Genomic DNA, 21,704 nt, shown 5'->3' with positions numbered 1-21,704 from the left:
ATAATTATATATATATAAATAATATTAAAATCTAATAATTAATATAATAAATTTAGAAGAGAAATTATATAGTATTTTTGTTTTGAGAAAATGATAAAACAATAGATTTAGATGTGATGAAGAAAATAAATTTAGTTATTTTAATTTTAAAAAGTTCTGATGTTTTATAGTTTTAAAGTTATATATAAGAGATTTATTTATGTTTTCTTGATTACAATTAGAAGTTGTGATGTTATTACTTATGATAATTATATATTACTTGGTGGTCTTAGGTTTAAATCTTCAACTTTACTGAATTTCACCCCTTGACTCTACCTGGTACAAATAAGTTTATGATGTTGTTCATTGTTCAATAATAAATATCCCAACATAGCTTCATGTCAACACAATTCAGGTTGGGAAAGCATCAGATGCTAATGGCATAACTGCACTGCTCAGGGCAACAAAATTGCAATGGCTAGCAAAAGTTGTCACACCAATCCAAACCAGTTAATCAGATTGTGCCACAGGTGATGTAATGCAACCATCAGATTGAGAACTTTTGTTCTCAATAGCAGTATCAGGAATCTTTACTAAAGTGCAAACAAATGGAGATATATCCATGCAGAAGGACAAGCAGGCTTTCACAAGCATTATGCCGGCGTTGACACATCCTGACATTACGAATGCTGCTAGAACAAGCACGAGACAAGCATCACAAGTCATATTTTGTGGCTTCGTTGATTTTGCAAAGGCATTTGACATGGTGTCTAGACGTGCTGATCATTCAGCTTTTGGAAATAGATGCCCCAAGACAGCTTATAGCCATCATCATTGAGATTTATAGATTGGTGAAGCTAGAAATCTTTAGTGGCAACCCCATTCCATCCACCATGGGTGTTTGACAAGGATGTCCATTTCACCTCCGTTGCTTGCAATATACATTGGAGCATTGGAAGTAACATGGACAGAAGGTGTCAAAGACTGCATGAAATGGCATATCATACCTTCCAGTCAGATTGCCACAACAATGTAGTCACAGATTGGAAGACAAAGCATACAGACCGTGAGGGAGATGGAGAGGATCTGTGATGAATATGAAGTCAATCAACTAGCTAATTCACATACAATAGCTCAGTAAACACAATCTTATAACCTTTGCACAGATAAATGCCTTTTGGGAAGCCATTAAGAATCCACATTGTGTCATTTGAGAGAAGGTGTTTACATTACCAACACAACTTCGACGTGGCCTGATAAGCTCACAATGTGGAATCCTGTATTATTACTTAAAAGTGATTACAATTCATACACCAAAGAGATGCCTTCATGATTGTCAAAGGCACTTCAAGGGTACGAATCAATGACAAGGTCACAGCAGCGTGAACCAAGGGGCTCCACGGCTGTTTGTTTTTCTGGAAGACCCGACCTAATCGACATCCATGATAGCTGCGATACACTTTCCACATTAATACAGTTTGAATTCATGAGTACATATGTAATAGTGGAAAGGAAAGATATCACAGATATACGGCGATCACCCACACACAGACATGAAAAGATCGATGGATGATGATAGATAGCTCGCAACTCTCATTATCTCGGCGATGGAGAGGCCTCTCCAAACCATGGCAGGCAGGCGATCATTAAAATATGTGGGCCACCAAACCATACAAACCAAGAGCTATTCTTTCATGACCGAAAGAATCCCCGATTTCACGTGGTTGTTGCATGGTCCAAGGGAGTTTTCTCTCCCCACGCAAAGCTTAGTTTTGTCGCCATTCCCCCATCCGAGCTGTCACCAGGTGTACGGTGACGTGGACGTGACGTGGCATATGTTAAAACATAACACGCCAGCCTGTGATCATTGACTCAAAAACACAATACGGCCGTCGCTGTCCGTCAATAGCCGCCAGCCTCGTGGCAGCTTAGATGGCGTAGCTAGATTTGGCTTTGGTAAAAAATGTAGAAAGAAACTCTTTTACTTTTTTCACTTTTTTACTTTTTTTTTATAAAATTTGTGAGGAAAAATACAGTGTAACGTCGTGTGTGAAGCCAAACTACATCAAACGCCGCTGTTGTTGAAATGTGAATATTCTTTTCTTTGATCGTTGTTGTTTGAGACAGAAAGGATCACATTCATTCACGCTTGTTCCCGCCACCCATGACACCCCCAAATAAAAATTTAATCTAGCAAAAGACACGTTGATGTTGAACCTTCAACAACCATACAGGAAATCGATTGATCCAATATCATTACGTTTCCAATTCCAATGGTTTTGATATGATTTAGGGCTGATTGATTCGCAGGTTTCCATCATAAGCCGTGATAAAAGGCTCATTTAAATTGGCAGCGTTTTTAACCGCCGGCCGGCGCCGTGCTGCCGCCAGGTAAGGCGCGTGTGAGAAAACCGGATTTGTTTTTTACCTCGGGGCGGGCAATGCTTTCACTTTCCCTCCCGGCGCCCTGGGTTATAAAAAAGGGAATAAACCAGCTATACGGTGAAAACGAAATTTACTTTGCTCCTAGTTGCGCCTTGTGTTCTTCCTCCTCTTCTTCCACCTTGTGTCCAAGCGAGAGAGAGAGAGAGATTGGCGATGGCGAGGGCTTGGCGCTCCTAGGGTTTGCATTTCTCTGCGAGATTCTAGAAGAATCTGGTGTGCTTGATCCTCTCTTTGCTCTTTGCAATTCGATCGCGAGGAGGGAAGGAAGGGATTAGATTAGGGTGAGAAGAGAGAGAGATCGAAGGCTGGCATTGAATTGCTTGGCTTTGCTTTGGCGATTCGATTGCAGCCTTGAGAGATTTCTTATTTTTGGGGTGCGTTTTTATGCGCTTGTCTTTCATGCATGCCTCCCTTCCTTTTCGTACCACTGCCATTTCTAAAAGAGAAGAAGAGACTGGAGCGAGCTCTTTCCTTCCCTCTTTGAGAGAATTCTCGATGATTAGAAGAGTTTGTGAGGATCAGAGTCTCTTCTCCCTTGATCGACCCTCCTCTAGGCAAGAAGGAGCGTTCTTGTGATTGATTCTCAAGGCAGAGAAGAAGAAAAAATCGCGAGGAAGAAGACGAAGAAGGGCGGTGGTGATCTTCTTCTTTTCTTGGAGATGTGGAACACACATTGGTGGGCGAAACAGGAGAATGGCCACCACGCCTTGGCGCGCTCGGGTCTCATCCCTCTCGACATGGAGGAGGATCCTTCCAGCAGCACCACATCGCCTCTGTGCCGGATCAGGCAAGCCCGCCACAAGCAAATCCTCCGCCACTGCCTCCTCAACGCGCTCTTCATCCTCCTCGGCGCAATTCTCATCGCCCTCTCCGCGACTCTGATCGATCGCTCCCTCTCCGCCTGGTCCCGCCGCCGCGAATCCATCTCCTCGCAGCGCTTCCACGCCGCCTTCCTCGACCTGGCTTGCAACACCACCGTGGATCGCCACCTCCGCGAGCTCACTCGCCACCCGCACGTCGCCGGCCTCCCTCGCGACTTCGCCACCGCCGAGTATGTCTTCTCGGCGCTCCAGAGCTATGGCCTCGCGCCACACTTCGCCGATTACAGTGTGCTCCTCAGCTACCCGGTGGAGCGCAACCTCTCGCTCCTCCATCCGGATGGCTCGCTCAAGCTAGAGCTCTCGCTCCGGGAGGAGGATCCCGGAGGGGGCGATGGTGGCGGTGGCGGTCCAGCAGCAGTGATCAGCTCCTACCACGCTTACTCTCCATCCGGCGACGTCCAAGGCGAGGTGGTCTATGTCAACTATGGACGTAGCGAGGACTACCAAGAGCTGGAGCTGCTCGGCGTGGACGTGAGAGGAGCCATCGTTCTCGCTCGCTATGGCCAGATCTTCCGCGGAGATATCGTGGAGAACGCCGCCTCGAGAGGCGCGGTGGCGGCTATCATCTTTTCCGACCCGGGCGATTACGCTGCTAATCAAACGCAAGGATACTTCCCCGACTCGAGCTGGCTCACTCCCACTGGCGTCCAAAGAGGTACCGTCTTTCAAGGCAATGGAGACCCGCTCACGCCTGGATGGCCGAGCAGCACCGCCAATGCCGAGAGGATTCCAGAGTCGCGAGCTGGCTTGCCGACGATTCCATCGCTGCCAATCTCCGCTCGGGATGCTCGGCCCATCCTCGAGAGCTTGGGTGGTAAAGTTGCTCCGCGAGGATGGCGAGGAGGATTTGCGATGGAGTACAGGACTGGACGAGGACCGGCAAAGCTACGCTTTCATTACGTTGTGAGTAACTTACACTTTTCTTGCAAGTGTTTCTTCTTCCCTGCTTGGTTGTTCTTGACCACTGCTTTACTTCGCTAGTGGCGTGTTTTTCTTCCTCTTTTTTCTTTTTTTTTTTTTTCTTCCAGAGTTCTTTAGCTGTGACTGTGGGGCACGCTTGAAAAGTCTGTGATCAGAGAGTGTGCACGAGTCTGTGTGATTGGTGGGGGAGAGGAAATTCTCTTTTTAAGTGGAATTTTTACTGTGCGAGATTGGACTCGTAGAGAAGTTGGCTGCGTCGCTCGCGATCGCTCGCAGGGATAGAGATTCTTGGTTCCTTTTTTTTTCTTCCCAGCTTTTTCACGGCATTGGAGGGGGTGGAATGATTTGTCACGTCAATGTATGATCGAGCAGTGAGTGTGTGTGAGAGAGAGAGAGAGAGAGCGAGGAGTGCGGGTCTTGTCAAGTATTCCATCCGGATGATTTGTAGGGACAAATTGCTTGCATGTCAGGATCTGGAAAGCGGCCTACGTGCCTTGATAGCAAAGTGGAAATCTTTGGTGACGTTTGTTGTTTCTGGCTTTCATCGCAGGCAAATCAAACACTGGCTTCTATTCGGAATGTGTTGGGTGCCATCAAAGGATACGAAGAGCCGGACAGGTACACAAAGTAGTTGATTCACCTTCTTTTTGTTGGTGTCTTTCTTTTCTGCTCCTTGGGCTGCGAGGGAGTAGTGTGTGTTGTACTGAACTTTTCTTGTAAAGGGATTCATGTGATTGAGCATTTTGGATCATATCCTTGTGGCCATTCTCGCTTACACGTCACTGACCCGTGCGTGTGTGTGTGCTTGTGTGTTTTGGCCAGGTTTATCTTACTGGGAAACCATCGCGACGCATGGACCTTTGGAGCTGTGGATCCAAACAGCGGCACCGCAGCATTGCTCGAGGTAATCCTTTTTTCTTTTCCAGCATATTGCTTTTAAGCTGACTTTGCTGGTTGTAGATAGCTTCCAGGCTTGGAAGGCTTGTGAGAGCCGGGTGGAAACCACGCCGGACGATTGTTCTGGCGAGCTGGGACGCAGAAGAGTTTGGCTCCGTAAGTTACAATCAACATCTCCATCTAGACATCGCTTTCGAACGCGTCGCATTGATAACGTACTGTCCCCTGTACTCTTCCAGGTTGGATCGACTGAATGGGTGGAAGAGAACTTGGACCTTCTCGGAGCAAGAGCAGTCGCGTACCTCAACGTCGACTGCGCTGTGAGCGGTCCCGGTTTCTTCGCTGGAGCAACGCCACAGCTCGATGATCTGCTGGTGGACGTGACAAAAGAGGTGGCTAAGCTAATGCCGGCTAAAAGCTAAGCTTGTATCTAACTCGGGATTCGTGTGTTTCTTGACACAACAGGTGGGGGACCCTGACACGGGGCGTGGCTCTGTTTATGATTCTTGGGCCTCTAGAAGCCCAATTGGAGGAGGAGGAAAATCCTCTCCTACGGTACGTGAAATTTTGTGGAATAGTCTGTGCAAATGGCGATGAGATGTAACATCTTTTTCCGCAGGTTGACAGGCTGGGAGGCACAGACTCTGACTTCGTTGCGTTCCTTCAGCGCGCTGGTGTTCCAGCTGTTGACATGTACTTTGGGAAATGTATGAACTCTCTCAGGTTATCTTTTTCGTGAGATCGATGCAAAAGTTTTCTGTCTCCTAAAGTGCTTACGCTCGCGCTTTCGCTTGTCTCTCTCTGTGTGTGTGTGCAGCTTATCCAGTGTATCATTCGCTGTATGACAACTACGACTGGATGAAGCGATATGGAGACCCGTTGTTCCATCGGCATGTAGCCGGTGAGCTGTGATTATATTTAACTCTCTCTTGCGAAAGCGTTCCTATATTATTGCAAGCTTTGCAGTTTCGTCGATATGGGGATTGATGGCTCTACGCCTCGCGGATTGTCTCGTTCTGCCATTTAACTATGGCTCTTATGCAACGCAGGCACAGGTTCTTTAAGACTCTTTTTGTTGCTTGCTGGCTAGCGCAATCGATGTGACCCGTTTGTGCCATTCTGGCTGGATCCATGCAATGCAGGTGTATGGAAACGCGGTGGAAGATGCACTGCGAGCAGCCAAAGCACCGCACAACGTAACAGCGTCGCCGCTGCGTACGTCGCTGGCGAGTTTTGTCGAGGGGGCCAAGCAAGCCGGTCACGACTCCAAGGTTTTTCTAGTCACGCTCCACACTTAGTTTAAAATCTCACTGATTTCTCTGTTGGTTGGTTTTGTGAAGAAACTGGAGAGAGAGATATCCTTGTTGCTTCCGAGGAGAACATTAAACGACAGGTTGATGCTGGCCGAGCGTGCTTTTCTGGAGGAAGGTGGCATTCCCGGAAGAACATGGCACAAGCACTTGGTAAGCTTTTAGTCTTCTTAATCAAGCGATCCAACTGTTTTGGTTTCCAGATTTACGGACCATCCAAAAACAATGGCTATCAGTCAGAAGCCTTCCCCGCTGTGCTCGATGCGATTGTAGAGGCCTCTGGCTCGACAAATCCAGACAAGTGGGATGCGGTCCAGCATCAAATATGGAGGGTGTCCAGGGTTTTAGAGCGCGCTACGCTAGTTTTGCGTGGAGAGTTAACATAAGAAAGGGACCAAACAACACTGTAAATCTTTCGCTCATCTCATCAATGTAGAAAGCTCGCTCGAGAGTCTCTGGTGGTTTATTAATGTCGAAAGCAAAAGGTCACATGGTATGGAAGAAAAAAAGATCTGAGGCTTTGTTAAGCGGCTCTGAGTCGAGAGTTCCTGGAAAGAGATTCATACTTTTACGTGACATGAAGATAGCTAAACCAAAATGAATGCACTCACCCTCTCAAAGCCATGGCGAGTTTGCCAGTGGCATGACCACGGACTTGGTCTGGAGATATGGCAGGAGCCCCTCGTATCCATTCTCCCGGCCGATTCCGCTCATCTTGTAGCCTCCGAATGGGATTCCCGGTCCAGCACTGAAGTACGAGTTGACGAAGACAATCCCCGACTTGATCGACCTCGACAGGAAGTTCACCGTGTCGATGTCCTTCGCGAAGATTGCAGCTGCCAGACCATAGCTCGTGCTGTTGGCGAGCTTGACAGCCTCGTCCAGGGTCCTAAAGGAATGACGAAGAAAGTAGAATGAACAAAAAAGAACTCACAAGTAGGGACTTACTTGAACTTGAGCACAGAGAGGACAGGGCCGAAGATTTCCTCTTTCGCTATCGTCATTGATTGCTGTAAAAAGGAAGAGACAAGTCAGGAGTCAGTCAAGGAGGTTGAAACAATCACGAGAAAGATATTACCGTAACGTCAGCAAAAATGGTCGGCTCGATGTAAAATCCCTTGTCACCAATACGCTTTCCTCCAGTCACGAGACGAGCTCCTTCAGCGTGAGCGCTTTCGATGTAGCTCAAGATCTTGTCAGCCTGAGCTTGGTTGATCTGCAACACATACGAGCACATACGTGAGGCGGTGTAGAACCATCATCACAAAGATAAAACACACCTGGGGGCCATGCTCGACTTCGATCTTCAACGGATCACCAATAACTCGCCGCTTGGCCATCGCCACTGCCTTTTCAATGAAGGCATCGTACACGCTCTCGTGGACGAACACTCTGGACCCCGCGAGACAAACTTGTCCCTGAAAAGCGTAAACAATGAGTCATGTAATGTCAGTTGCGAGTTCTTACCTGGTGGAAGAATATGGCCAGATGTGAAAAGAAGGCAGCAACCTCCAGGTTTGCGTCCTCGCAGATGATGAAGGGTGACTTCCCACCCAGCTCCAGCGTAACCTGCTTCAGGTTGCTGCTTGCAGCATCATTCATCACAAGCCTTCCGACGTTGGTCGATCCGGTAAAGGTCAACTGCAAAAGATTGTTGTATGAGATCCTGGAAAACAGCCAAGGAAAACTACTTTCTATGTACCTTATCGATGTCCATGTGTCGTGCAATCGCGGCTCCCGCTGTGGGACCGAATCCTGGAACGATATTCAGCACGCCGGCTGGTACTCCAGCCTAGAAAACAGGACCAAACTCAAAGTTAAAACAGGGCCTCCCAGAATACCATCTTTTCCTTACCTCGAGCGCAAGTTTCGCAATCCACAGTGCAGTGAGAGGTGCTTGTTCCGAAGGTTTCACAACCATGGTGTTGCCGCAGACGAGAGCTGGAGCGATTTTGCACACGAGAAGATAAACTGGGAAGTTCCAGGGAACGATAGCTCCCACAACGCCGACCGGCTCGTACAACGTGTAGGCGTGCACATCCCCGTCACCTTTGAGAGTCTTTCCCGCGATCTTATCGGCCCAGCCTACAAGGAACTATCAGGACTCGCCAAGAACTGGAAGGACGGAGAGACGAGACCTCCGTAGTATCGTATAACGTCGATGGCTGCATTCGTCATGAACATGGTCGCTTGTAGCGGCATCCCGTTGTTGAGGGTTTCCAAGGTGGAAAGATCCATGATCTTGGCCTCCATCAAGTCAGCAAGCTTGGCCAGGATCTTGCCCCTCTTCTGCAAAGCAAAAAAGAAAAAGACCACGAAAGGAATCAGCTTTCTCTCATCCAGAAATGCTACTTACAGCTCCGGCCAGACGAGGCCATGGACCCTCCTCGAAAGCCTTGCGAGCGGCTTGGACGGCGAGATCCACGTCCCGTTCATCGCCTTCAGCAACATCTGCGATCGTTTCTCCAGTACTCGGGTCAAAAGCCGCGAATTTCTTCCCTGAAATTGTGAAGATGTAGGATCCAAGAAGAAGAAACGCAAGGAAACACGAAAAGCTCCAAACCTGACGCCGAATCCACGAACTGGCCGTCGATGAAGAGCTGCTTGTGCTCGATCGTCTCCTTGAGCTTATCCCGGCTCAAAAACTCCATCGCTCCTTCCTCTCTAAAAAAAGCTTACCCTACGCCAACTTAAATAGCTAGACCGTCGATATGTATGTGTATGTATGTTAAAGCGCGTTATAATAACCAAATATCTTTGCAATGATTCAAACGCGATGCTCAAGCCTGTCACTTCGCGAAAGCAATGACGCCGCCGCCGTGGAGGCCGTGGAAACGATCCCTGCAAAGCTTCCAGGCTTGGACAAATTTACAAGCCTGGCTAAGTTTGTCAGCGATGACAAAACAAAGAAAAGGAAAAGGAAACGAAGAAACGAAAGCTTACGGGGAGAGGTGCTCGGCAAAGGAGGAGATTGCCGGGACAACATCGCTAAAGTTGTCAGCGGTAGCGGGAGCCGTAACCTCGACGAGCTGGATGTTTGGAGTGACGGGTGTCGCTTCGTCGATCGAGTGCTGCTTGGGAAGCCTACACACTGAAGTTACCGTGACCGTGATCGGGAAGGCTCTCTGGAAGCGGTACGCAAAACCATCGCGGAGAAGCTCGTAGTCCATCTTGTAGCCAACGGCGTAGAAGAAACGAAGCGCATTGTTGCTCATCTTGGACTCCACAATGTTGCGTACCAAGGCGGGCAGCTGCTCGGCACCAGTGCCTCTCATTGCTCCTCCTATGTGCTTCACAGTCCTCGAGGAAGGAAGAAAACAAAGAAACTGAGAATGAGTAACTTCTACTTCTTACTTCTTGCGAGGAGAAGAAACAACATACCAAATGTGAGGTCGCTTGGAGAGATCACACAGTAGATGGAGCTCCGAAGCCACGGTGCCTGTTTCAAGAGATTCCAAAGCTCTAGAATCCGCGAAAGAGGAAATCGGCTTACTCTTGAGGCATATTTCGTGGGTTTTGACAGCCTCGCGCTGTCCCTCGCACAGGCCTTGCAGCAGCACATCCAGAGCTTCTACGTGCTGCGGCGATTGTCAATCGATCGATTGCTTGATTGGAATCGAAGAACAAACCTGAGCCTCGATGATCCCTTGCACAACGCATTCCATTTTTCCCTCCCTCGGGCCCAGAAACCCTAAACCTTTGATTTTAGGGCACCAATTCCCCCATTTACCTTTGGTTTTGGCGCCCAAAAAGAAAATAGTTTAGGGCAAAAGAAGCGCTCTGTTTTTAGGGTTCTTGAGCAATGGAGCTCAAGGAGATTGGCGCCTTGAGGCGTTCGTCGTGTGTTCTAGGTCTAGGCTTCGCGACACAGCGGCTGCCGGTGGTGCGATGCGGCAGGAAGAATGCGCACGGTCCGGCCAGGAAGCAGCTCCACAAGCAGTGGGATCGGCAGCGGCGGGGCGATTCCAAGCAAGTGTCTCGCCAGTGGAATCAGCAGGTGCGTGATGTAACGACATTGCCCGATGTGAAGCGATTCGACAGTCTTTCAACTGAGGATCGAGCAGTCGGGCAGGTAACATCGGCGCAGGCGAATTTCATGACTGTCGTGGTGGAACGAGCTGGAGCGCTCGACGATGGCTTGCGAGAAGAGGGCTTTAGAGCGGGGATTAAGCTTCTTTGCGTGGTGAGAGCACTTCTCAAGAAGATCAGGAGAAGAGTCATGGTCGGTGATAGTGTTTTAGTCTCTGGAATAGATTGGACAGACAAACGCGGGATGATTGAAGATGTTTTACAGAGACGATCCGAGACTTCGGATCCACCAGTGGCTAATGTTGATTTGTTACTGGTGCTGTTCTCACTCGATAGGCCGCGCTTGGATCCTGTGATACTGAATAGGTTCTTAGTCGAAGCCGAGTCGACTGGAATACCTCTAGCAGTGGTGCTCAACAAGGCGGATCTTGTTACTCAGGAGGTACCCGTTTTATTTCTTTCTTTTCGCTTCTGCAAAGCTGATAGAAGGATCATTTTTAGTTTTCAGATGAAAGATAGCTGGGAGAAGCGGCTGACGGAGTGGGGATATAAACCATACATATGCAGTGTAGAGACTGGTATGGGGCTTCATGACATGGCTCCTCTCCTCGAAGATAAAACATCAGTCGTTTTTGGCCCAAGTGGAGTCGGAAAATCGAGCTTGATCAATTTTCTACGCGGAAGGTCTTGCCTTCCACCAGATGACATCCAGGTCTGTATACCTTCGAAGTTCGTCTGATGCTAACTGCAATTGTCGCGTGTACAGGCACTAGACGAAGTTGACGATGAAGTCATTCGCGTAAATGAGGTGTCGTATCGAACTGGATCCGGACGACACACGACGCGGCACGTTTCTCTCTTGCATCTGCCATTTAGAGGGGCTATGCTCGCTGATACTCCAGGTTTCAGCTATCCCAACTTGTCAATGGTGACGAGTAACTCATTAGCATCGCTTTTCCCCGAGGTATTTTTGTTCAGCTTCTTCTTATCGTGATGCAAAAGTTTTTGTAGGTGCGGGCGCGCCTGGAGAAGAGCGAGTTTAGCTGCGGATTTGCAGATTGCCAGCATATATCGGAACCGGATTGTGTAGTGGGTGGTGACTGGGAAAGATATCCATATTACGTTTCATTGTGGAATGAAGTTCACAAACGAGAAGAACACGAGAAAGCGGTCTTTGGCACAAAGCAAGAAAATGACATGAGGTAAATTTGTTTTCGATGGTTCTCGTTATGTTGAACTCTGGAATTTGGCTGGTTGCAGGTTCAAGGTAAGAGAATCCGGAGTTAAGCAGGCCGAACCAATGCTTGAGCTAAAGAAACATCGAAGAACGTCTCGCAGACAAGTTCGGCAAATGGTTGATAGTGATGTTCGGGAGCAAAGAGACGAACAGAGGGAGCTCGATGAGCTGGAGAATGCAGATGCTGCCGTCTAGACGGTAGCTTATCTTTGGACCATGTCCTACAGTGCTCCGGCTTATGGATGTCAGTTTCCAGGGAATTCTATACGATTAAAATCCGTCCTGGTCTTTTGGCGCTACCTCAAAGCATATAGTTGTGAGTGGATTATTCTTTTTCCTTTCCACAGCTTTTTGTCACATGCGACTTTTCAGATTCGCCATCTTTTTAAGTTCTTTCTCAAGGCACCTATGATATTACTAGAAGTGGAGTAGTAACGTGCTTGGTTACCGGTTCCAGCTCGTTGTTGTGTCGCATAGCTTTCGGCACGGGAACGGGGAGGTGGTGGTGGCCATTTCAGGATACTTCCTGTGCAGTTTTGGAAGGCCGATGCTTGATGCGGTTCTAGAGCGAGGCAGACATCGAGGCCTTGCTTGCTGGGAAGGAAAATAACGCAGTTGTTGCCTCTCTCGCCGGGGATGAAGAGTGTGTGGCTGGGAGGTCCCCAGCCGAAGTCGACTTTGTGGAAGGAAAAATTCGCCCAGGACGAAAGGTAGATGCCACTGTTAACAGCCGGGACAGCGTGATTCAGCTCCAGCCAGTCGATTGCAGACCTCACGTAGTCGTCCGTAACTCTGGCTTTGGCAACTTGGACTTCCTTGACACAGGCCGAGAACGGTTTCTCAGCTAGATCTCGAGGTGGCATTCTGGCACAGGCTAAGCTGAGGGTGTTGCCAGTGAATCCTACCGGAAGAGATGGAGTCAGTACCTTTCGGCTGTCGACAACAAAGACCAAGTTGGAAGTTTGATCAGCATCCATGCTTAGAGCCTGGGTTCGGGCTTGCCAGACTTTGGTGGCGAGCGCTTCGAATGTTGTGCACCTGGACAGCAAACCGTCTGCTAGAGCTTGGGCCTTCAGAGAATTCAGCACTTCGGTGGGAAAATTGAAGGTTTTCCACAGTCCAAAGTGTGCTCCAAAGTTACCATTCAGCTTCAGTTGAGACAGTGAATTGGGAGTCGTGAAGTAGCTGTCCTGGGGTACTTGGTCAACTTTCATATACTCGAAGTGCTCGTAGCTGGGATTGGGTAAATCTCTGGCTTTGAGCAACCTCCTATCCGCTACCGGCTTCACTGGGAACTCTTGTCCTCTTGCAGCAGCGGTTAAGTTTGCAAGGAAGTCGTCCCCCGAAGCTCCGCCAACGAGAGCGTGGTTTCTCGAAATGCCAACGACAAAGCCTCCGCATTTGAACTTGGTCACCTGAGGAAGCAGTATTTGATGAGCTCAAGAAGCTTAGTATGCAAGAGAAAGCAGGCACCTGGAGTGTGAGAAGCGGGGCATCGGAAACTTGGTGCGAGGCGGGCGAGTGAAGAATGAAATCTTTGAGAAGACCGACCAAAGTCGGACCGTCTTGAAGATCTGCGAGTGTGACATTGGTGGTGGCTGCGACGAAAAGTGCTCCTGCTCGGTTGCAATCCACCTCGACACGTTTCTCCCGGGCGTTCATTCTCAGCCTTCCAGCCATGAAGTGGTATGGGACCAGAACTTTGCTCAGTGCGGCTCGTAGCACGTCGACAACATTCTCAGCGCTCCTGTGCGGTGACGGGGGATAGAAGTACACAGACTCGAGGTTAAACAGGACTTGCTGATCGTAATTGGAGAGGTAGAGCGGCTGATCGTCAGTGGCTTGAGCAGGAGCAACCAGGCAAAGCTCTTCGACGTTAATTTCGGACTTCTGGAGTGCTGCTGTCGCCTGTAGAGCCATACCTCTGAACTCTGAGACGCTGAGCTCCTTGAGGAGGTGGGAATGAGGCAAAGGAAGCAGCACAGAGAAGCGTTTCCTTGCAGTGTGGACGATGGCTATTAAGACAATCAAAACGCACACTGCCAGGTATGGATGTGTTTAGATTCTTTTGATCGCGTTTTTGCAGCTCGCAACTTCGAAACTACAGCTTTTAAAAGCCAGGGAAAAGTCTTTTGCTGCAACTCTAAAACTTGGTGCTCCTTTAAGACCGAGTGACAAATTTTACATGGGCCCTCTGAGTGATACTGCGTTCCAAGACATGGCTACGACTCTATAGCCTCGAGGTTGGTGCAATCTTGTAGTTTCCTTCTTGTTATGATCCTTGTGGCAGTTCTCCGTTGGTGCGAACAAAAGCAATTGAGCAAAAGCGATTAAATGCGAATGGATGAATGATTGAAGATTTATCTGGTGAAAGAATTTTCCGCACGGATCGTGCTTCCAGCGTTATTTTATCTCAGCCTGTGGAGCAAGCAAGCAAGCAAGCAGTTACATCCTTTGCTCTAGAGGAACGCTGCTTCTCGGTGCCGGGGAACTTTAAGATGGTAAGACACCCACTCTGTTTCGTTGTTGCTCGCTGATAACAAATTCTACCACCAGTTGGACGAGACGACCTGCGATGAAAACTCAGATGAGCCATGAAAAAAAACGAGTGAGAATGAGCAACGAACCTTTTCAAATCAACGAGGGAGTTGAGGCCCGATAATGGCTTTTTTGGGAGGCTTGGACGGCGTAGGAGGAGGAGGCTCTTGTTGTGACGACAAGGCGCGGGTAGCTTCGGCCCTCCATTCGGCTTGACGCTGGGCTTCAGCAGTCGGCAAGCCCAGCTTCCATGCAACCATCACAAACGACATGTATTAATCCTAAACGCATCTCTCCAATCTCGACACTTTTTTTTTTGGCAGCGCAAAGACGAGAGAAGAGGGAAGTCAAGGCGCTCACCGCAACCCGGAAGGCATCCATGCGAGCACTCTCCTCCTCTTCAATCTGTGCCAGCTTCTTACCCGCGGCTACACTTCGTTCTAGTTTCTGGAAATGAGAAGAGTTCCGCGTAAGATTTTGGTTTGTTTTGCAACACAATGCGTACTTACCTTTTTCTCAAGTCTCAGTTTTTTCCGGGCTCTGGAGACAATTGAAAAAATCAAGAGCAAGCACTGAAAGGTTTTTCTTCCGTGAAGTTACCTCCAGTCGATTGCTCCGTACATATCTTGCATTTTGGCTTGCTGGGCTTGAACTTCTCGCAGCTCTCCATTCAGCCTGGCCTGCTCACATTATTCGTCAGTGGCTATGTAAAGTTTGTCCTTGCAAAAGAAATAAAAGTTTACTTTGATTTACCTTTGCGAGCTGAGCGTTTTGATAGATGAGATTTTTCTCTTGCTCTCGTGCCTCCATCGTGACCTTTGCATCGAAAATGAAAAGAAGAGGAAACCATTTACACCTTCGCTACGAAACGCAAGATCAAATTACCTGGAGCTTGGCTTGCGTAGCTGCCTTGTTTGATCCGTGCTCCTCGTCATCCTCCGTCTCGTGATGCTGCTGCTTGCGAGATTTCTTCGGCCTCCTCGGCTCATGCCTCTCTTTCCTCCTCTTCTTCTCGCCGCTACTCTTTTCTCTGTGAGCTCGGTGGTGCTCTCGTTTTTGCCTTCGTTTACGTCGCTGCTTTTTCCTCTCCCTCTTCCTGTCACAGCAGCATTTGCAATGGGATAGAACAATAACACACACCACTCGAGCAAAAACAAAAGCTCTAGACACTTGCCTGGCTTCGTCGTCGGAAGAGGAGTAATCCGTCTCACTCTCACTCACACGCTTCTCTCGTCGCCTCTTTTTTCGTCTCCTCGCATCGGGGCTGGAGTAACCCGAGGAAACGAAAGACTTTGAGGTGTCTGTGGATAAGCTACTATCACTAGAACTCTCCTCTCCTTGTTTCCTCCTATGCCCCATTGTCTTCCTAAATTCTATCCTCTGCTACGAGCACACAAAAAAAGAATTTTTCCTCCAACAATGCAAGCAGTCAGTTATCTAGTGCTGCTAGCACAACTGCCTTACGTATTAAACCAAACTATAGCTAGGTCAAAACCATCCCTCTAACGAAATCGATCAATCAATCGAAAATCCAGGGAAAAACTGCTGGAAAGCTTGCCAGGATTCGAGGCGCCAGCCAGAATCCTGGCGGGCGCATCCAAAATCTCACACACTTACGACGAGGAATCGCGGCGCCTCCATCCCCGTCGGGAACCCTTGGCGCAAGACGAAACGCCATATCATTTTGATTTTTAGGGTTCTATCTCATCGATCATCGAAATATTCTGGCGATTCGATCGATTCGATCATCGAGGAACTCGCGCACAGTGCTGCCAGGAATCGGAAAGAAGCTTCCATTGGTGTTGGAACTTGGAAGATTTCCTGGTGGTTGAGCGACCGGAGAATCAAATCAAAATGGTGTGCGTGTTTTTTGTTTCTTTTCTTCCTTGTTGTGTCCTTGCGAGATTAAAAAAATTCCAGGCAAGCATCGGTTCTCCCGGATGCCGCATCTCGACAGTCGCGATCTCCGCCCAATTTTACCACGAACAGGGGCAAGGGTTTAAGCGGACTGCCTAAAAAAATTTGTGTGGTTTAGAGGCGATCTCACATTCGCATGTAAAGAGGCCCCGGATTCTTCCCAGCCATCGCTCGCAGCGCTTCCTCTCTTTCGCTCGATCCATGGCTGCCGCTGCCGCTGCCGCTCCAATGGCCGTGCGCGCCATGGAATCCATGGCCGCTTCTTCTTGCTGCTCGGAATCTTACAGTGCCAGGGTTTCGCATGGCCGCCGCGCTGGATTCTGTGGCCTCCGCAAGGAGATCGCGAGCCTCCGGGCTTCCGATCCATGGATCCAGAGCTTGCAAGCGAGGAGGTCGAGATCCGGGGCCAGGCGATCCATGGCTGCTCGCGCCTCGTCGTCCAATGGAGGGCCGCAGCCTTTCGATTACGATGTGATCATCATCGGGGCTGGCGTTGGCGGCCATGGCGCTGCTCTTCACGCTGTAGAGCAAGTAAGTTCCTTCTTTTCTTCGCGTCTAGCCTCGGAGAGAAGTGAATTGCGAGAGATCTCTTTCTCTTCGTCCAGGGGCTCAAGACCGCCATCATCGAAGCAGACATTGTTGGAGGGACTTGTGTGAATCGAGGATGCGTTCCTTCCAAAGCGCTCCTGGCCGTGAGTGGACGCATGCGTGAGCTCCAGAACGAACACCACCTCAAAGCTCTTGGGATTCAAGTAAGTTCTAGCTGGTGTTGGATCGAGTTCTAGGAAGCTCTACGTGAATTTCTTCTTTCGCTTTTTTCCGTAGGTTGCTGCGGCGGGCTATGACAGACAAGCCGTCGCTGATCACGCAAACAATCTCGCTACCAGAATCCGTGCAAACCTCACGAATTCTATGAAGGCTCTGGGAGTGGACATCTTGACTGGTGTTGGCAGCGTTGTGGTCAGTATCTCTGTGTTCTTGTCTCGTAAGTGTCTTCTCACAATGCTTGTGTTTCTACAGGCACCTCAAAAAGTGAGGTATGGCAAGATCGGCTATGTTGACAAAGTTATCACAGCCAAAGATATCATCATCGCTACCGGATCAGTTCCATTTGTTCCACCGGGGATTGAAATAGATGGTGAGCTTTTCACTCCTTTTTAAGATCGATCACTAAACGAATTTATTACTTGACTACACTCAGGCAAGACCGTTTTCACGAGCGACCACGCTTTGAAGCTCGAATGGATACCAGATTGGATTGCCATTGTCGGAAGTGGCTACATTGGCTTGGAATTCAGTGACGTCTACACTGCCCTCGGAAGCGAGGTTTAGTTTTTCTTCTTTCCTTTTTCTATAGAATACGCGATGTGCAGGTGACTTTTGTTGAAGCTCTGGATCAACTGATGCCAGGCTTTGATCCTGAAATCGGGAAGCTTGCTCAGAGGCTCCTGATCAACCCTCGAAAAATTGATTTCCACACTGGCGTGCTCGCAAAGAAGGTAGCTTTTTTGCATCTTTGCTTGGCATGTGTATGTTCAACTATCTGTATGCAGATAACTCCAGCTAAAGACGGGCGTCCAGTTTTAATAGAACTTGTCGACACGAAGACGAAGGAGCCCAAGGAGACACTTGAGGTAACGGTTCAGCTCTCAAACGACTAATAACTGAGGATTGAGTTTGCTCCAGGTCGATGCAGCAATGATCGCAACGGGCAGGGCACCATTTACAAAAGGATTAGGCCTTGAAAATGTAAGAGAGTACTTTTTTTTCGTGTTTCATCCATTCATCTTGTGCACTGTTTGACAGGTTAATGTTGTAACTCAACGAGGATTTGTTCCTGTCGACGAGCGAATGCAAGTGCTAGATGGGAGAGGCGAACTGGTTGGTTGTTTTCGTTTGACAAGTTACATACATGACTCTTGTCTTGCTTTAGGTACCTCATTTGTACTGCATCGGCGATGCAAATGGCAAACTGATGCTTGCTCACGCTGCCAGTGCTCAGGGCATTTCAGGTAATCTCGAGAGAGACATGTTTTGTGTGATGTGACCGTGATCGTGTCTCTTTTGCAGTTATTGAGAGACTTGCTGGAAACGACAATGTCCTAAACCATTTAAGCATACCAGCCGCTTGCTTCACACATCCAGAGATAAGCATGACTGGGATGACTGAGGTACATACGCATTCTCTCGGAATTCGCCTTTTGTAAGCAGTGTACTTCATGCGTTCCAGCCTCAAGCGAGGGAGAAGGGCAAAGAGCAAGGATTCACGGTGAGCGTGGCGAAGACGAGTTTCAAGGCCAACACAAAGGCGCTGGCCGAGAACGAAGGCGATGGAATGGCCAAGGTAATAAAATAATTCGTCGTAACACGGTTGATTGAATTGATTCCTGCAGCTTATTTATCGCCAAGATACCGGGGAAATCTTGGGAGTTCACATAATTGGCTTACACGCAGCTGATCTCATCCACGAGGCTTCCAACGCCATGGCTTTGGGAACTAGAGTCCAGGTTTGCTATGTGATAATTCCCTCACACACTCTTCTTTTCTTACATGGTTGAATCGTCCAGGAGATCAAGCTTGCCGTCCACGCGCATCCCACCCTCTCGGAAGTTTTGGACGAGTTATTCAAGTCGGCCAAGGTTCGCTGGCTTCAAGTTTTTGTTTAGCGTGTAATCCAATCTTCTTTTTCTATTTACCCAGGTTGGAGAGCATGCAAAGAGGCCCGAGCCAGTGGCCGTCTAGTTTCAGATCCATCCATCTCAAGAAAGTTATCTAGAAATTTTGTAGGAAGTTTATACAATAATATGTTGCAAATCGGTTGCAAGCTTCCCCTCTCTTGAATCCTTTAGATGAGTGTTGTTGAGCTTCGCTCCAGTAGTGTGACTGCTGTGCAGGCTGCTTCTTCACGTAAAATACATCTGTATGTTAACCAACATCACTTGTAATGTATGAGGTATTCCATCAATTCCAGGATCATCCTTTAACAATGCCAAGCCAGGCAAGAGCATTGACAAGATCACATATGCTAGAGGCTGGACTGGATATTGGTGTTGGAGCTCTTGGATATCATAGATATGTGCTCATCTTCTTACCGGTGTGTGACAGTCTTGGGGATCTTGCCATAGGGTGGCACTGTGTCGGATTTCTTTCCCAGATATGCAGGACATAGTGCATGAGGAAGCCATTGTAGAGGTCCACTTTGAACATAAATCTGATCCTTGTCAAGAGGAAATGACATGAGAAGGGCAAAATAATGTGGTAACAGTATTCTTGGATTGATTTGTAGCCCTGGGCAAATAATCTGCCATTATGCAGCTAGCTTGTCAAAGTTGAATTTTTCTTTTCATAGGCATTGACTCCTAGGATTATTTTAGTAATTCATTTATTTTATCTGCATGGTTGTAATAAAACATAATATTTTAAAATGAAAATCAATTACTTTTTGGAATAAAAATTACTTTCCGTTCCACTGGCTTCTGAGAATTTATGAGCATTCTAAGACTAATCCCAGGTGAGTGTTGATCTGACGTTAGCAAGATGCAGGTTGACGTCCAGGTGGCCAGCATCAGCATACCAGCCTCCAACCATGTTTGCTTCAGTGCCGCGGATGTAAACGTTGTAAACTGTGACTGGACCCCCCGGTTCCCCCTTGAATTCAACCCCCTCCCCCTCCAACACGAAATTGATCATATACACAACACATGAATGCACATCTGCGTACCATTTGGCTCGGTTATAGTGTTCGATCAGGTCATCCATGGAACCTTGCCTGAGAATTTCAAAGCCAAACCAGCCTATGTCCCCGTCTTTGGCGAGTATATCCAGCCTCCGCCTCCAATTCTCTTCATGCGTGGCCTCTGGAATGACCTTCCACTTGAGATACGGGTAACCCAGCTCCAGCACCTTCTTCAACTTCACAAAGAACTCAAATTGCAGGCCATACTCTGACGCGTTCCCATCCGCATTGCACGACTCCTCCTGCAGGAAAATATCCAGGTCCAGCAACATTATAGTTCTCTGGATGACCCACAGCCTGTTGAAAGGCAAGGGACCTGTCTTCACTAGAAGATCATTTTCCTCTATGCAAATCTGCTTCAGCAGCAAAGAGTGCAGCAGCTCAGACGAAAAGTGCAGCACAGAGAACCCACCCCTGTCGCTGGAGTCCACCAGGATTCCTTCCGCTACCAAAAAGTTGACCGTTCCGAGTAAATGCGGGTCCTCCCACTGGAGCTCAAGCTTGCCGCCCTTCTGCAGCATGTTGAGCAAGAGTTGCTTCTCGTCTCCTTCCAGTGCGTAGCAGTTCTCCCACATGGCGTTGTACGTTGGCCTTGCAAAAACATTCTCTATCAGGTGCACCTTTTTGAAGTTGCTCCACATCCCCAAGTTCCTGTGCCCAAAGTCTCGCATGCTTTTGTCTCCTGCCAATAGCGCGCAACAAACACCAACGAGCCCCTTTCGCCCCCCTGTGATCCTGAAGATGCTGTTGGATACATCCCTCTCCACCTCCACCTTCTTGTAAGCCACAAACTGCGAGATGAGCTCCCATACTTCCTCCTCTGTGAAGTTCTTAGATGTGTACAAGCTGTCCGTGGAGAAGGGTGAATATACGTTGCCAGAAAATGACGGCTTTATGTCGAGCCAAGTCCTGTACTTGTTCGCGATCATCAGGTCGTCTAGAAGTGAAGCAGTGCCAACGAACAAGAGCGACAACAGGCGACTCCTCCCTAGCTGCTTGAGATGCCGTAGGTTGTTAAGGAAGGAGACCTTGTAAGTGTTCGGGATGCGGGATAGATGGTTGGCCTCGTCAACGACTAGAATGATATCCTTATCGCCACCCGCAAGCAACCTGCGGAGGTAGGCCTCGCTGTCAACGCCAGAAAAGTCTGGTGCGGGAAGCGCGTCACCACTCGACTCGTAGACCCGCTGTGTAAAGAGCTTCCAGAAATCGTCCAGCGAGGACAAGGTGGAAGACTGTGCAGGAAAATCGATGTAAATGCAAGTGAAACCCCTGGACGCGAGAATCTCGATGCTGTAGAAAGCCAAGGACGTCTTTCCTGTCTGCCTGGCACCATATAGAACCACATACTCCCCATTGGACAGCCCATCTATTAGCTCCTGAGCATCCCCATCCGGCGGGATGTAGTAGTTCCTCTCCCTATCAACACCATTACCCTCCGCAAACCTCTTGGTCGCGGCCCAAGCCATCCTCCGCTTCTTGCTGCTGCTTTCCGCCGCCCCTGATCTTCTCAAAGCCGGTTCACTTACAAAAGGATATGGCATCTCCATTAGACTCCGATTTGAAAATGAACCCTAATAAAGCTTGAAAAGGGTGGCAAAATATATTAGGAGAAATTTAAGGTGCTTAAACTGTTCATGCCTGTGTCCGCCACACCTCTTGTTTGTTCTGCACAAGATTGCTTCTGAACACCCATATAAAATTCGCCTTTTGCGAGCTCCTCAAGCATGGATTGCAAACCAGCCAGTGTGCCGAATGCGACGCTGTCGAGCCATTTTTAAGAACTTCGCTGCCGGCTGAGCTCAAATCTGAGG

General features: G+C 48.6%; 8 protein-coding genes and 1 long non-coding RNA gene across 11 annotated transcripts; 4 read left to right on the top strand and 5 right to left on the bottom strand.

Moving 5' to 3' along the window:
* The first annotated feature begins 2,466 nt into the window (after positions 1–2,466).
* Positions 2,467–6,887, top strand: LOC9651397 (probable glutamate carboxypeptidase LAMP1). The gene is made up of 12 exons (XM_002992198.2): positions 2,467–4,208; positions 4,777–4,844; positions 5,049–5,130; positions 5,187–5,279; positions 5,363–5,515; positions 5,589–5,678; positions 5,743–5,830; positions 5,941–6,024; positions 6,090–6,178; positions 6,266–6,394; positions 6,464–6,586; positions 6,637–6,887. Exons 1-12 carry the CDS (start codon positions 3,084–3,086, stop codon positions 6,817–6,819), a joined length of 2,307 nt encoding a protein of 768 aa, XP_002992244.2. The 5' UTR covers positions 2,467–3,083; the 3' UTR covers positions 6,820–6,887.
* Positions 6,867–9,185, bottom strand: LOC9651396 (aldehyde dehydrogenase family 2 member B7, mitochondrial). The gene is made up of 11 exons (XM_002992161.2): positions 8,997–9,185; positions 8,790–8,932; positions 8,572–8,722; positions 8,289–8,518; positions 8,136–8,225; positions 7,901–8,074; positions 7,714–7,851; positions 7,512–7,649; positions 7,382–7,443; positions 7,045–7,322; positions 6,867–6,981 (listed from the first exon to the last, which is right to left on the bottom strand). The coding sequence occupies exons 1-10, from the start codon at positions 9,082–9,084 to the stop codon at positions 7,049–7,051; spliced, it is 1,488 nt and encodes a 495-aa protein (XP_002992207.1). The 5' UTR covers positions 9,085–9,185; the 3' UTR covers positions 6,867–6,981; positions 7,045–7,048.
* On the bottom strand, positions 9,152–10,124 carry LOC9651610 (mediator of RNA polymerase II transcription subunit 18). Of its 2 annotated transcripts, XM_024665913.1 has the most exons (5): positions 10,063–10,124; positions 9,927–10,011; positions 9,815–9,872; positions 9,377–9,733; positions 9,152–9,309 (listed from the first exon to the last, which is right to left on the bottom strand). In XM_024665913.1, the coding sequence occupies exons 1-5, from the start codon at positions 10,096–10,098 to the stop codon at positions 9,201–9,203; spliced, it is 645 nt and encodes a 214-aa protein (XP_024521681.1). In that variant the 5' UTR covers positions 10,099–10,124; the 3' UTR covers positions 9,152–9,200. The 2 variants fall into 2 exon arrangements, with proteins under 2 accessions (XP_024521681.1, XP_002992206.1); XM_002992160.2 differs by having other exon boundaries at positions 9,815–10,011.
* Positions 10,125–10,235: 111 nt separating this feature from the next.
* LOC9651395 (small ribosomal subunit biogenesis GTPase RsgA 1, mitochondrial) lies at positions 10,236–11,998 on the top strand. Its single transcript, XM_002992197.2, has 5 exons — positions 10,236–10,904; positions 10,971–11,174; positions 11,229–11,426; positions 11,474–11,664; positions 11,723–11,998. Exons 1-5 carry the CDS (start codon positions 10,236–10,238, stop codon positions 11,892–11,894), a joined length of 1,434 nt encoding a protein of 477 aa, XP_002992243.2. The 3' UTR covers positions 11,895–11,998.
* A 54-nt stretch (positions 11,999–12,052) lies between these two features.
* LOC9651394 (omega-hydroxypalmitate O-feruloyl transferase) lies at positions 12,053–13,630 on the bottom strand. Its single transcript, XM_002992159.2, has 2 exons — positions 13,173–13,630; positions 12,053–13,114 (listed from the first exon to the last, which is right to left on the bottom strand). Exons 1-2 carry the CDS (start codon positions 13,617–13,619, stop codon positions 12,068–12,070), a joined length of 1,494 nt encoding a protein of 497 aa, XP_002992205.1. The 5' UTR covers positions 13,620–13,630; the 3' UTR covers positions 12,053–12,067.
* Positions 13,631–14,029: 399 nt separating this feature from the next.
* LOC9651609 (nucleolar protein 58) lies at positions 14,030–15,921 on the bottom strand. Its single transcript, XM_024665911.1, has 8 exons — positions 15,412–15,921; positions 15,123–15,333; positions 14,991–15,053; positions 14,838–14,917; positions 14,747–14,777; positions 14,598–14,684; positions 14,327–14,482; positions 14,030–14,269 (listed from the first exon to the last, which is right to left on the bottom strand). Exons 1-7 carry the CDS (start codon positions 15,594–15,596, stop codon positions 14,336–14,338), a joined length of 804 nt encoding a protein of 267 aa, XP_024521679.1. The 5' UTR covers positions 15,597–15,921; the 3' UTR covers positions 14,030–14,269; positions 14,327–14,335.
* LOC112343057 lies at positions 14,393–14,989 on the top strand. 2 transcript variants are annotated; one of them, XR_002991161.1, is made up of 3 exons: positions 14,393–14,509; positions 14,561–14,706; positions 14,765–14,989. It is a non-coding gene; the product is annotated as an uncharacterized LOC112343057 (long non-coding RNA). The 2 variants fall into 2 exon arrangements; XR_002991160.1 differs by having other exon boundaries at positions 14,759–14,989.
* A 48-nt stretch (positions 15,922–15,969) lies between the features above and the next one.
* On the top strand, positions 15,970–18,989 carry LOC9651393 (dihydrolipoyl dehydrogenase 2, chloroplastic). Its single transcript, XM_002992196.2, has 16 exons — positions 15,970–16,094; positions 16,158–16,685; positions 16,760–16,906; positions 16,980–17,114; positions 17,175–17,292; positions 17,356–17,480; positions 17,528–17,653; positions 17,708–17,788; positions 17,841–17,903; positions 17,961–18,035; positions 18,088–18,166; positions 18,225–18,325; positions 18,385–18,498; positions 18,548–18,661; positions 18,722–18,793; positions 18,855–18,989. The coding sequence occupies exons 2-16, from the start codon at positions 16,356–16,358 to the stop codon at positions 18,894–18,896; spliced, it is 1,722 nt and encodes a 573-aa protein (XP_002992242.2). The 5' UTR covers positions 15,970–16,094; positions 16,158–16,355; the 3' UTR covers positions 18,897–18,989.
* Positions 18,990–19,655: 666 nt separating this feature from the next.
* On the bottom strand, positions 19,656–21,434 carry LOC112343062. The gene has a single exon (XM_024665927.1). It carries the CDS (start codon positions 21,432–21,434, stop codon positions 19,656–19,658), a length of 1,779 nt encoding a protein of 592 aa, XP_024521695.1.
* Positions 21,435–21,704: the final 270 nt, after the last annotated feature.

Source organism: Selaginella moellendorffii, unplaced genomic scaffold, assembly GCF_000143415.4.
Source record: "Selaginella moellendorffii unplaced genomic scaffold, v1.0 SELMOscaffold_130, whole genome shotgun sequence".
NCBI classification, from domain to species: Eukaryota; Viridiplantae; Streptophyta; class Lycopodiopsida; order Selaginellales; family Selaginellaceae; genus Selaginella; species Selaginella moellendorffii.
Note: the sequence above shows the minus strand (reverse complement) of the source record. Positions and strands in the feature narration are given on the sequence as shown.

Coding starts and splice junctions, on each gene's coding strand:
- LOC9651397 (XM_002992198.2), top strand. CDS start 3,084: ATGTGGAACACACATTGGTGGGCGAAACAGGAGAATGGCCACCACGCC. Junction 5,131..5,186: donor GCACCGCAGCATTGCTCGAG/GTAATCCTTTTT, acceptor TGCTGGTTGTAG/ATAGCTTCCAGGCTTGGAAG. Junction 5,280..5,362: donor ACGCAGAAGAGTTTGGCTCC/GTAAGTTACAAT, acceptor GTACTCTTCCAG/GTTGGATCGACTGAATGGGT.
- LOC9651396 (XM_002992161.2), bottom strand. CDS start 9,084: ATGGAGTTTTTGAGCCGGGATAAGCTCAAGGAGACGATCGAGCACAAG. Junction 8,933..8,996: donor GTTCGTGGATTCGGCGTCAG/GTTTGGAGCTTT, acceptor TCACAATTTCAG/GGAAGAAATTCGCGGCTTTT. Junction 7,650..7,713: donor AAGTCGAGCATGGCCCCCAG/GTGTGTTTTATC, acceptor TATGTGTTGCAG/ATCAACCAAGCTCAGGCTGA.
- LOC9651610 (XM_002992160.2), bottom strand. CDS start 10,098: ATGGAATGCGTTGTGCAAGGGATCATCGAGGCTCAG. Junction 10,012..10,062: donor AAGGGATCATCGAGGCTCAG/GTTTGTTCTTCG, acceptor CAATCGCCGCAG/CACGTAGAAGCTCTGGATGT. Junction 9,734..9,814: donor TCCAAGCGACCTCACATTTG/GTATGTTGTTTC, acceptor TCCTTCCTCGAG/GACTGTGAAGCACATAGGAG.
- LOC9651395 (XM_002992197.2), top strand. CDS start 10,236: ATGGAGCTCAAGGAGATTGGCGCCTTGAGGCGTTCGTCGTGTGTTCTA. Junction 10,905..10,970: donor CGGATCTTGTTACTCAGGAG/GTACCCGTTTTA, acceptor TTTAGTTTTCAG/ATGAAAGATAGCTGGGAGAA. Junction 11,175..11,228: donor TTCCACCAGATGACATCCAG/GTCTGTATACCT, acceptor TCGCGTGTACAG/GCACTAGACGAAGTTGACGA.
- LOC9651394 (XM_002992159.2), bottom strand. CDS start 13,619: ATGGCTCTACAGGCGACAGCAGCACTCCAGAAGTCCGAAATTAACGTC. Junction 13,115..13,172: donor CCCCGCTTCTCACACTCCAG/GTGCCTGCTTTC, acceptor CTGCTTCCTCAG/GTGACCAAGTTCAAATGCGG.
- LOC9651609 (XM_024665911.1), bottom strand. CDS start 15,596: ATGGGGCATAGGAGGAAACAAGGAGAGGAGAGTTCTAGTGATAGTAGC. Junction 14,918..14,990: donor AAAACGCTCAGCTCGCAAAG/GTAAATCAAAGT, acceptor TAATGTGAGCAG/GCCAGGCTGAATGGAGAGCT. Junction 14,483..14,597: donor TGGATGCCTTCCGGGTTGCG/GTGAGCGCCTTG, acceptor GTTGCATGGAAG/CTGGGCTTGCCGACTGCTGA.
- LOC9651393 (XM_002992196.2), top strand. CDS start 16,356: ATGGCTGCCGCTGCCGCTGCCGCTCCAATGGCCGTGCGCGCCATGGAA. Junction 16,686..16,759: donor CTCTTCACGCTGTAGAGCAA/GTAAGTTCCTTC, acceptor CTCTTCGTCCAG/GGGCTCAAGACCGCCATCAT. Junction 18,326..18,384: donor GCATGACTGGGATGACTGAG/GTACATACGCAT, acceptor CATGCGTTCCAG/CCTCAAGCGAGGGAGAAGGG.
- LOC112343062 (XM_024665927.1), bottom strand. CDS start 21,434: ATGCCATATCCTTTTGTAAGTGAACCGGCTTTGAGAAGATCAGGGGCG.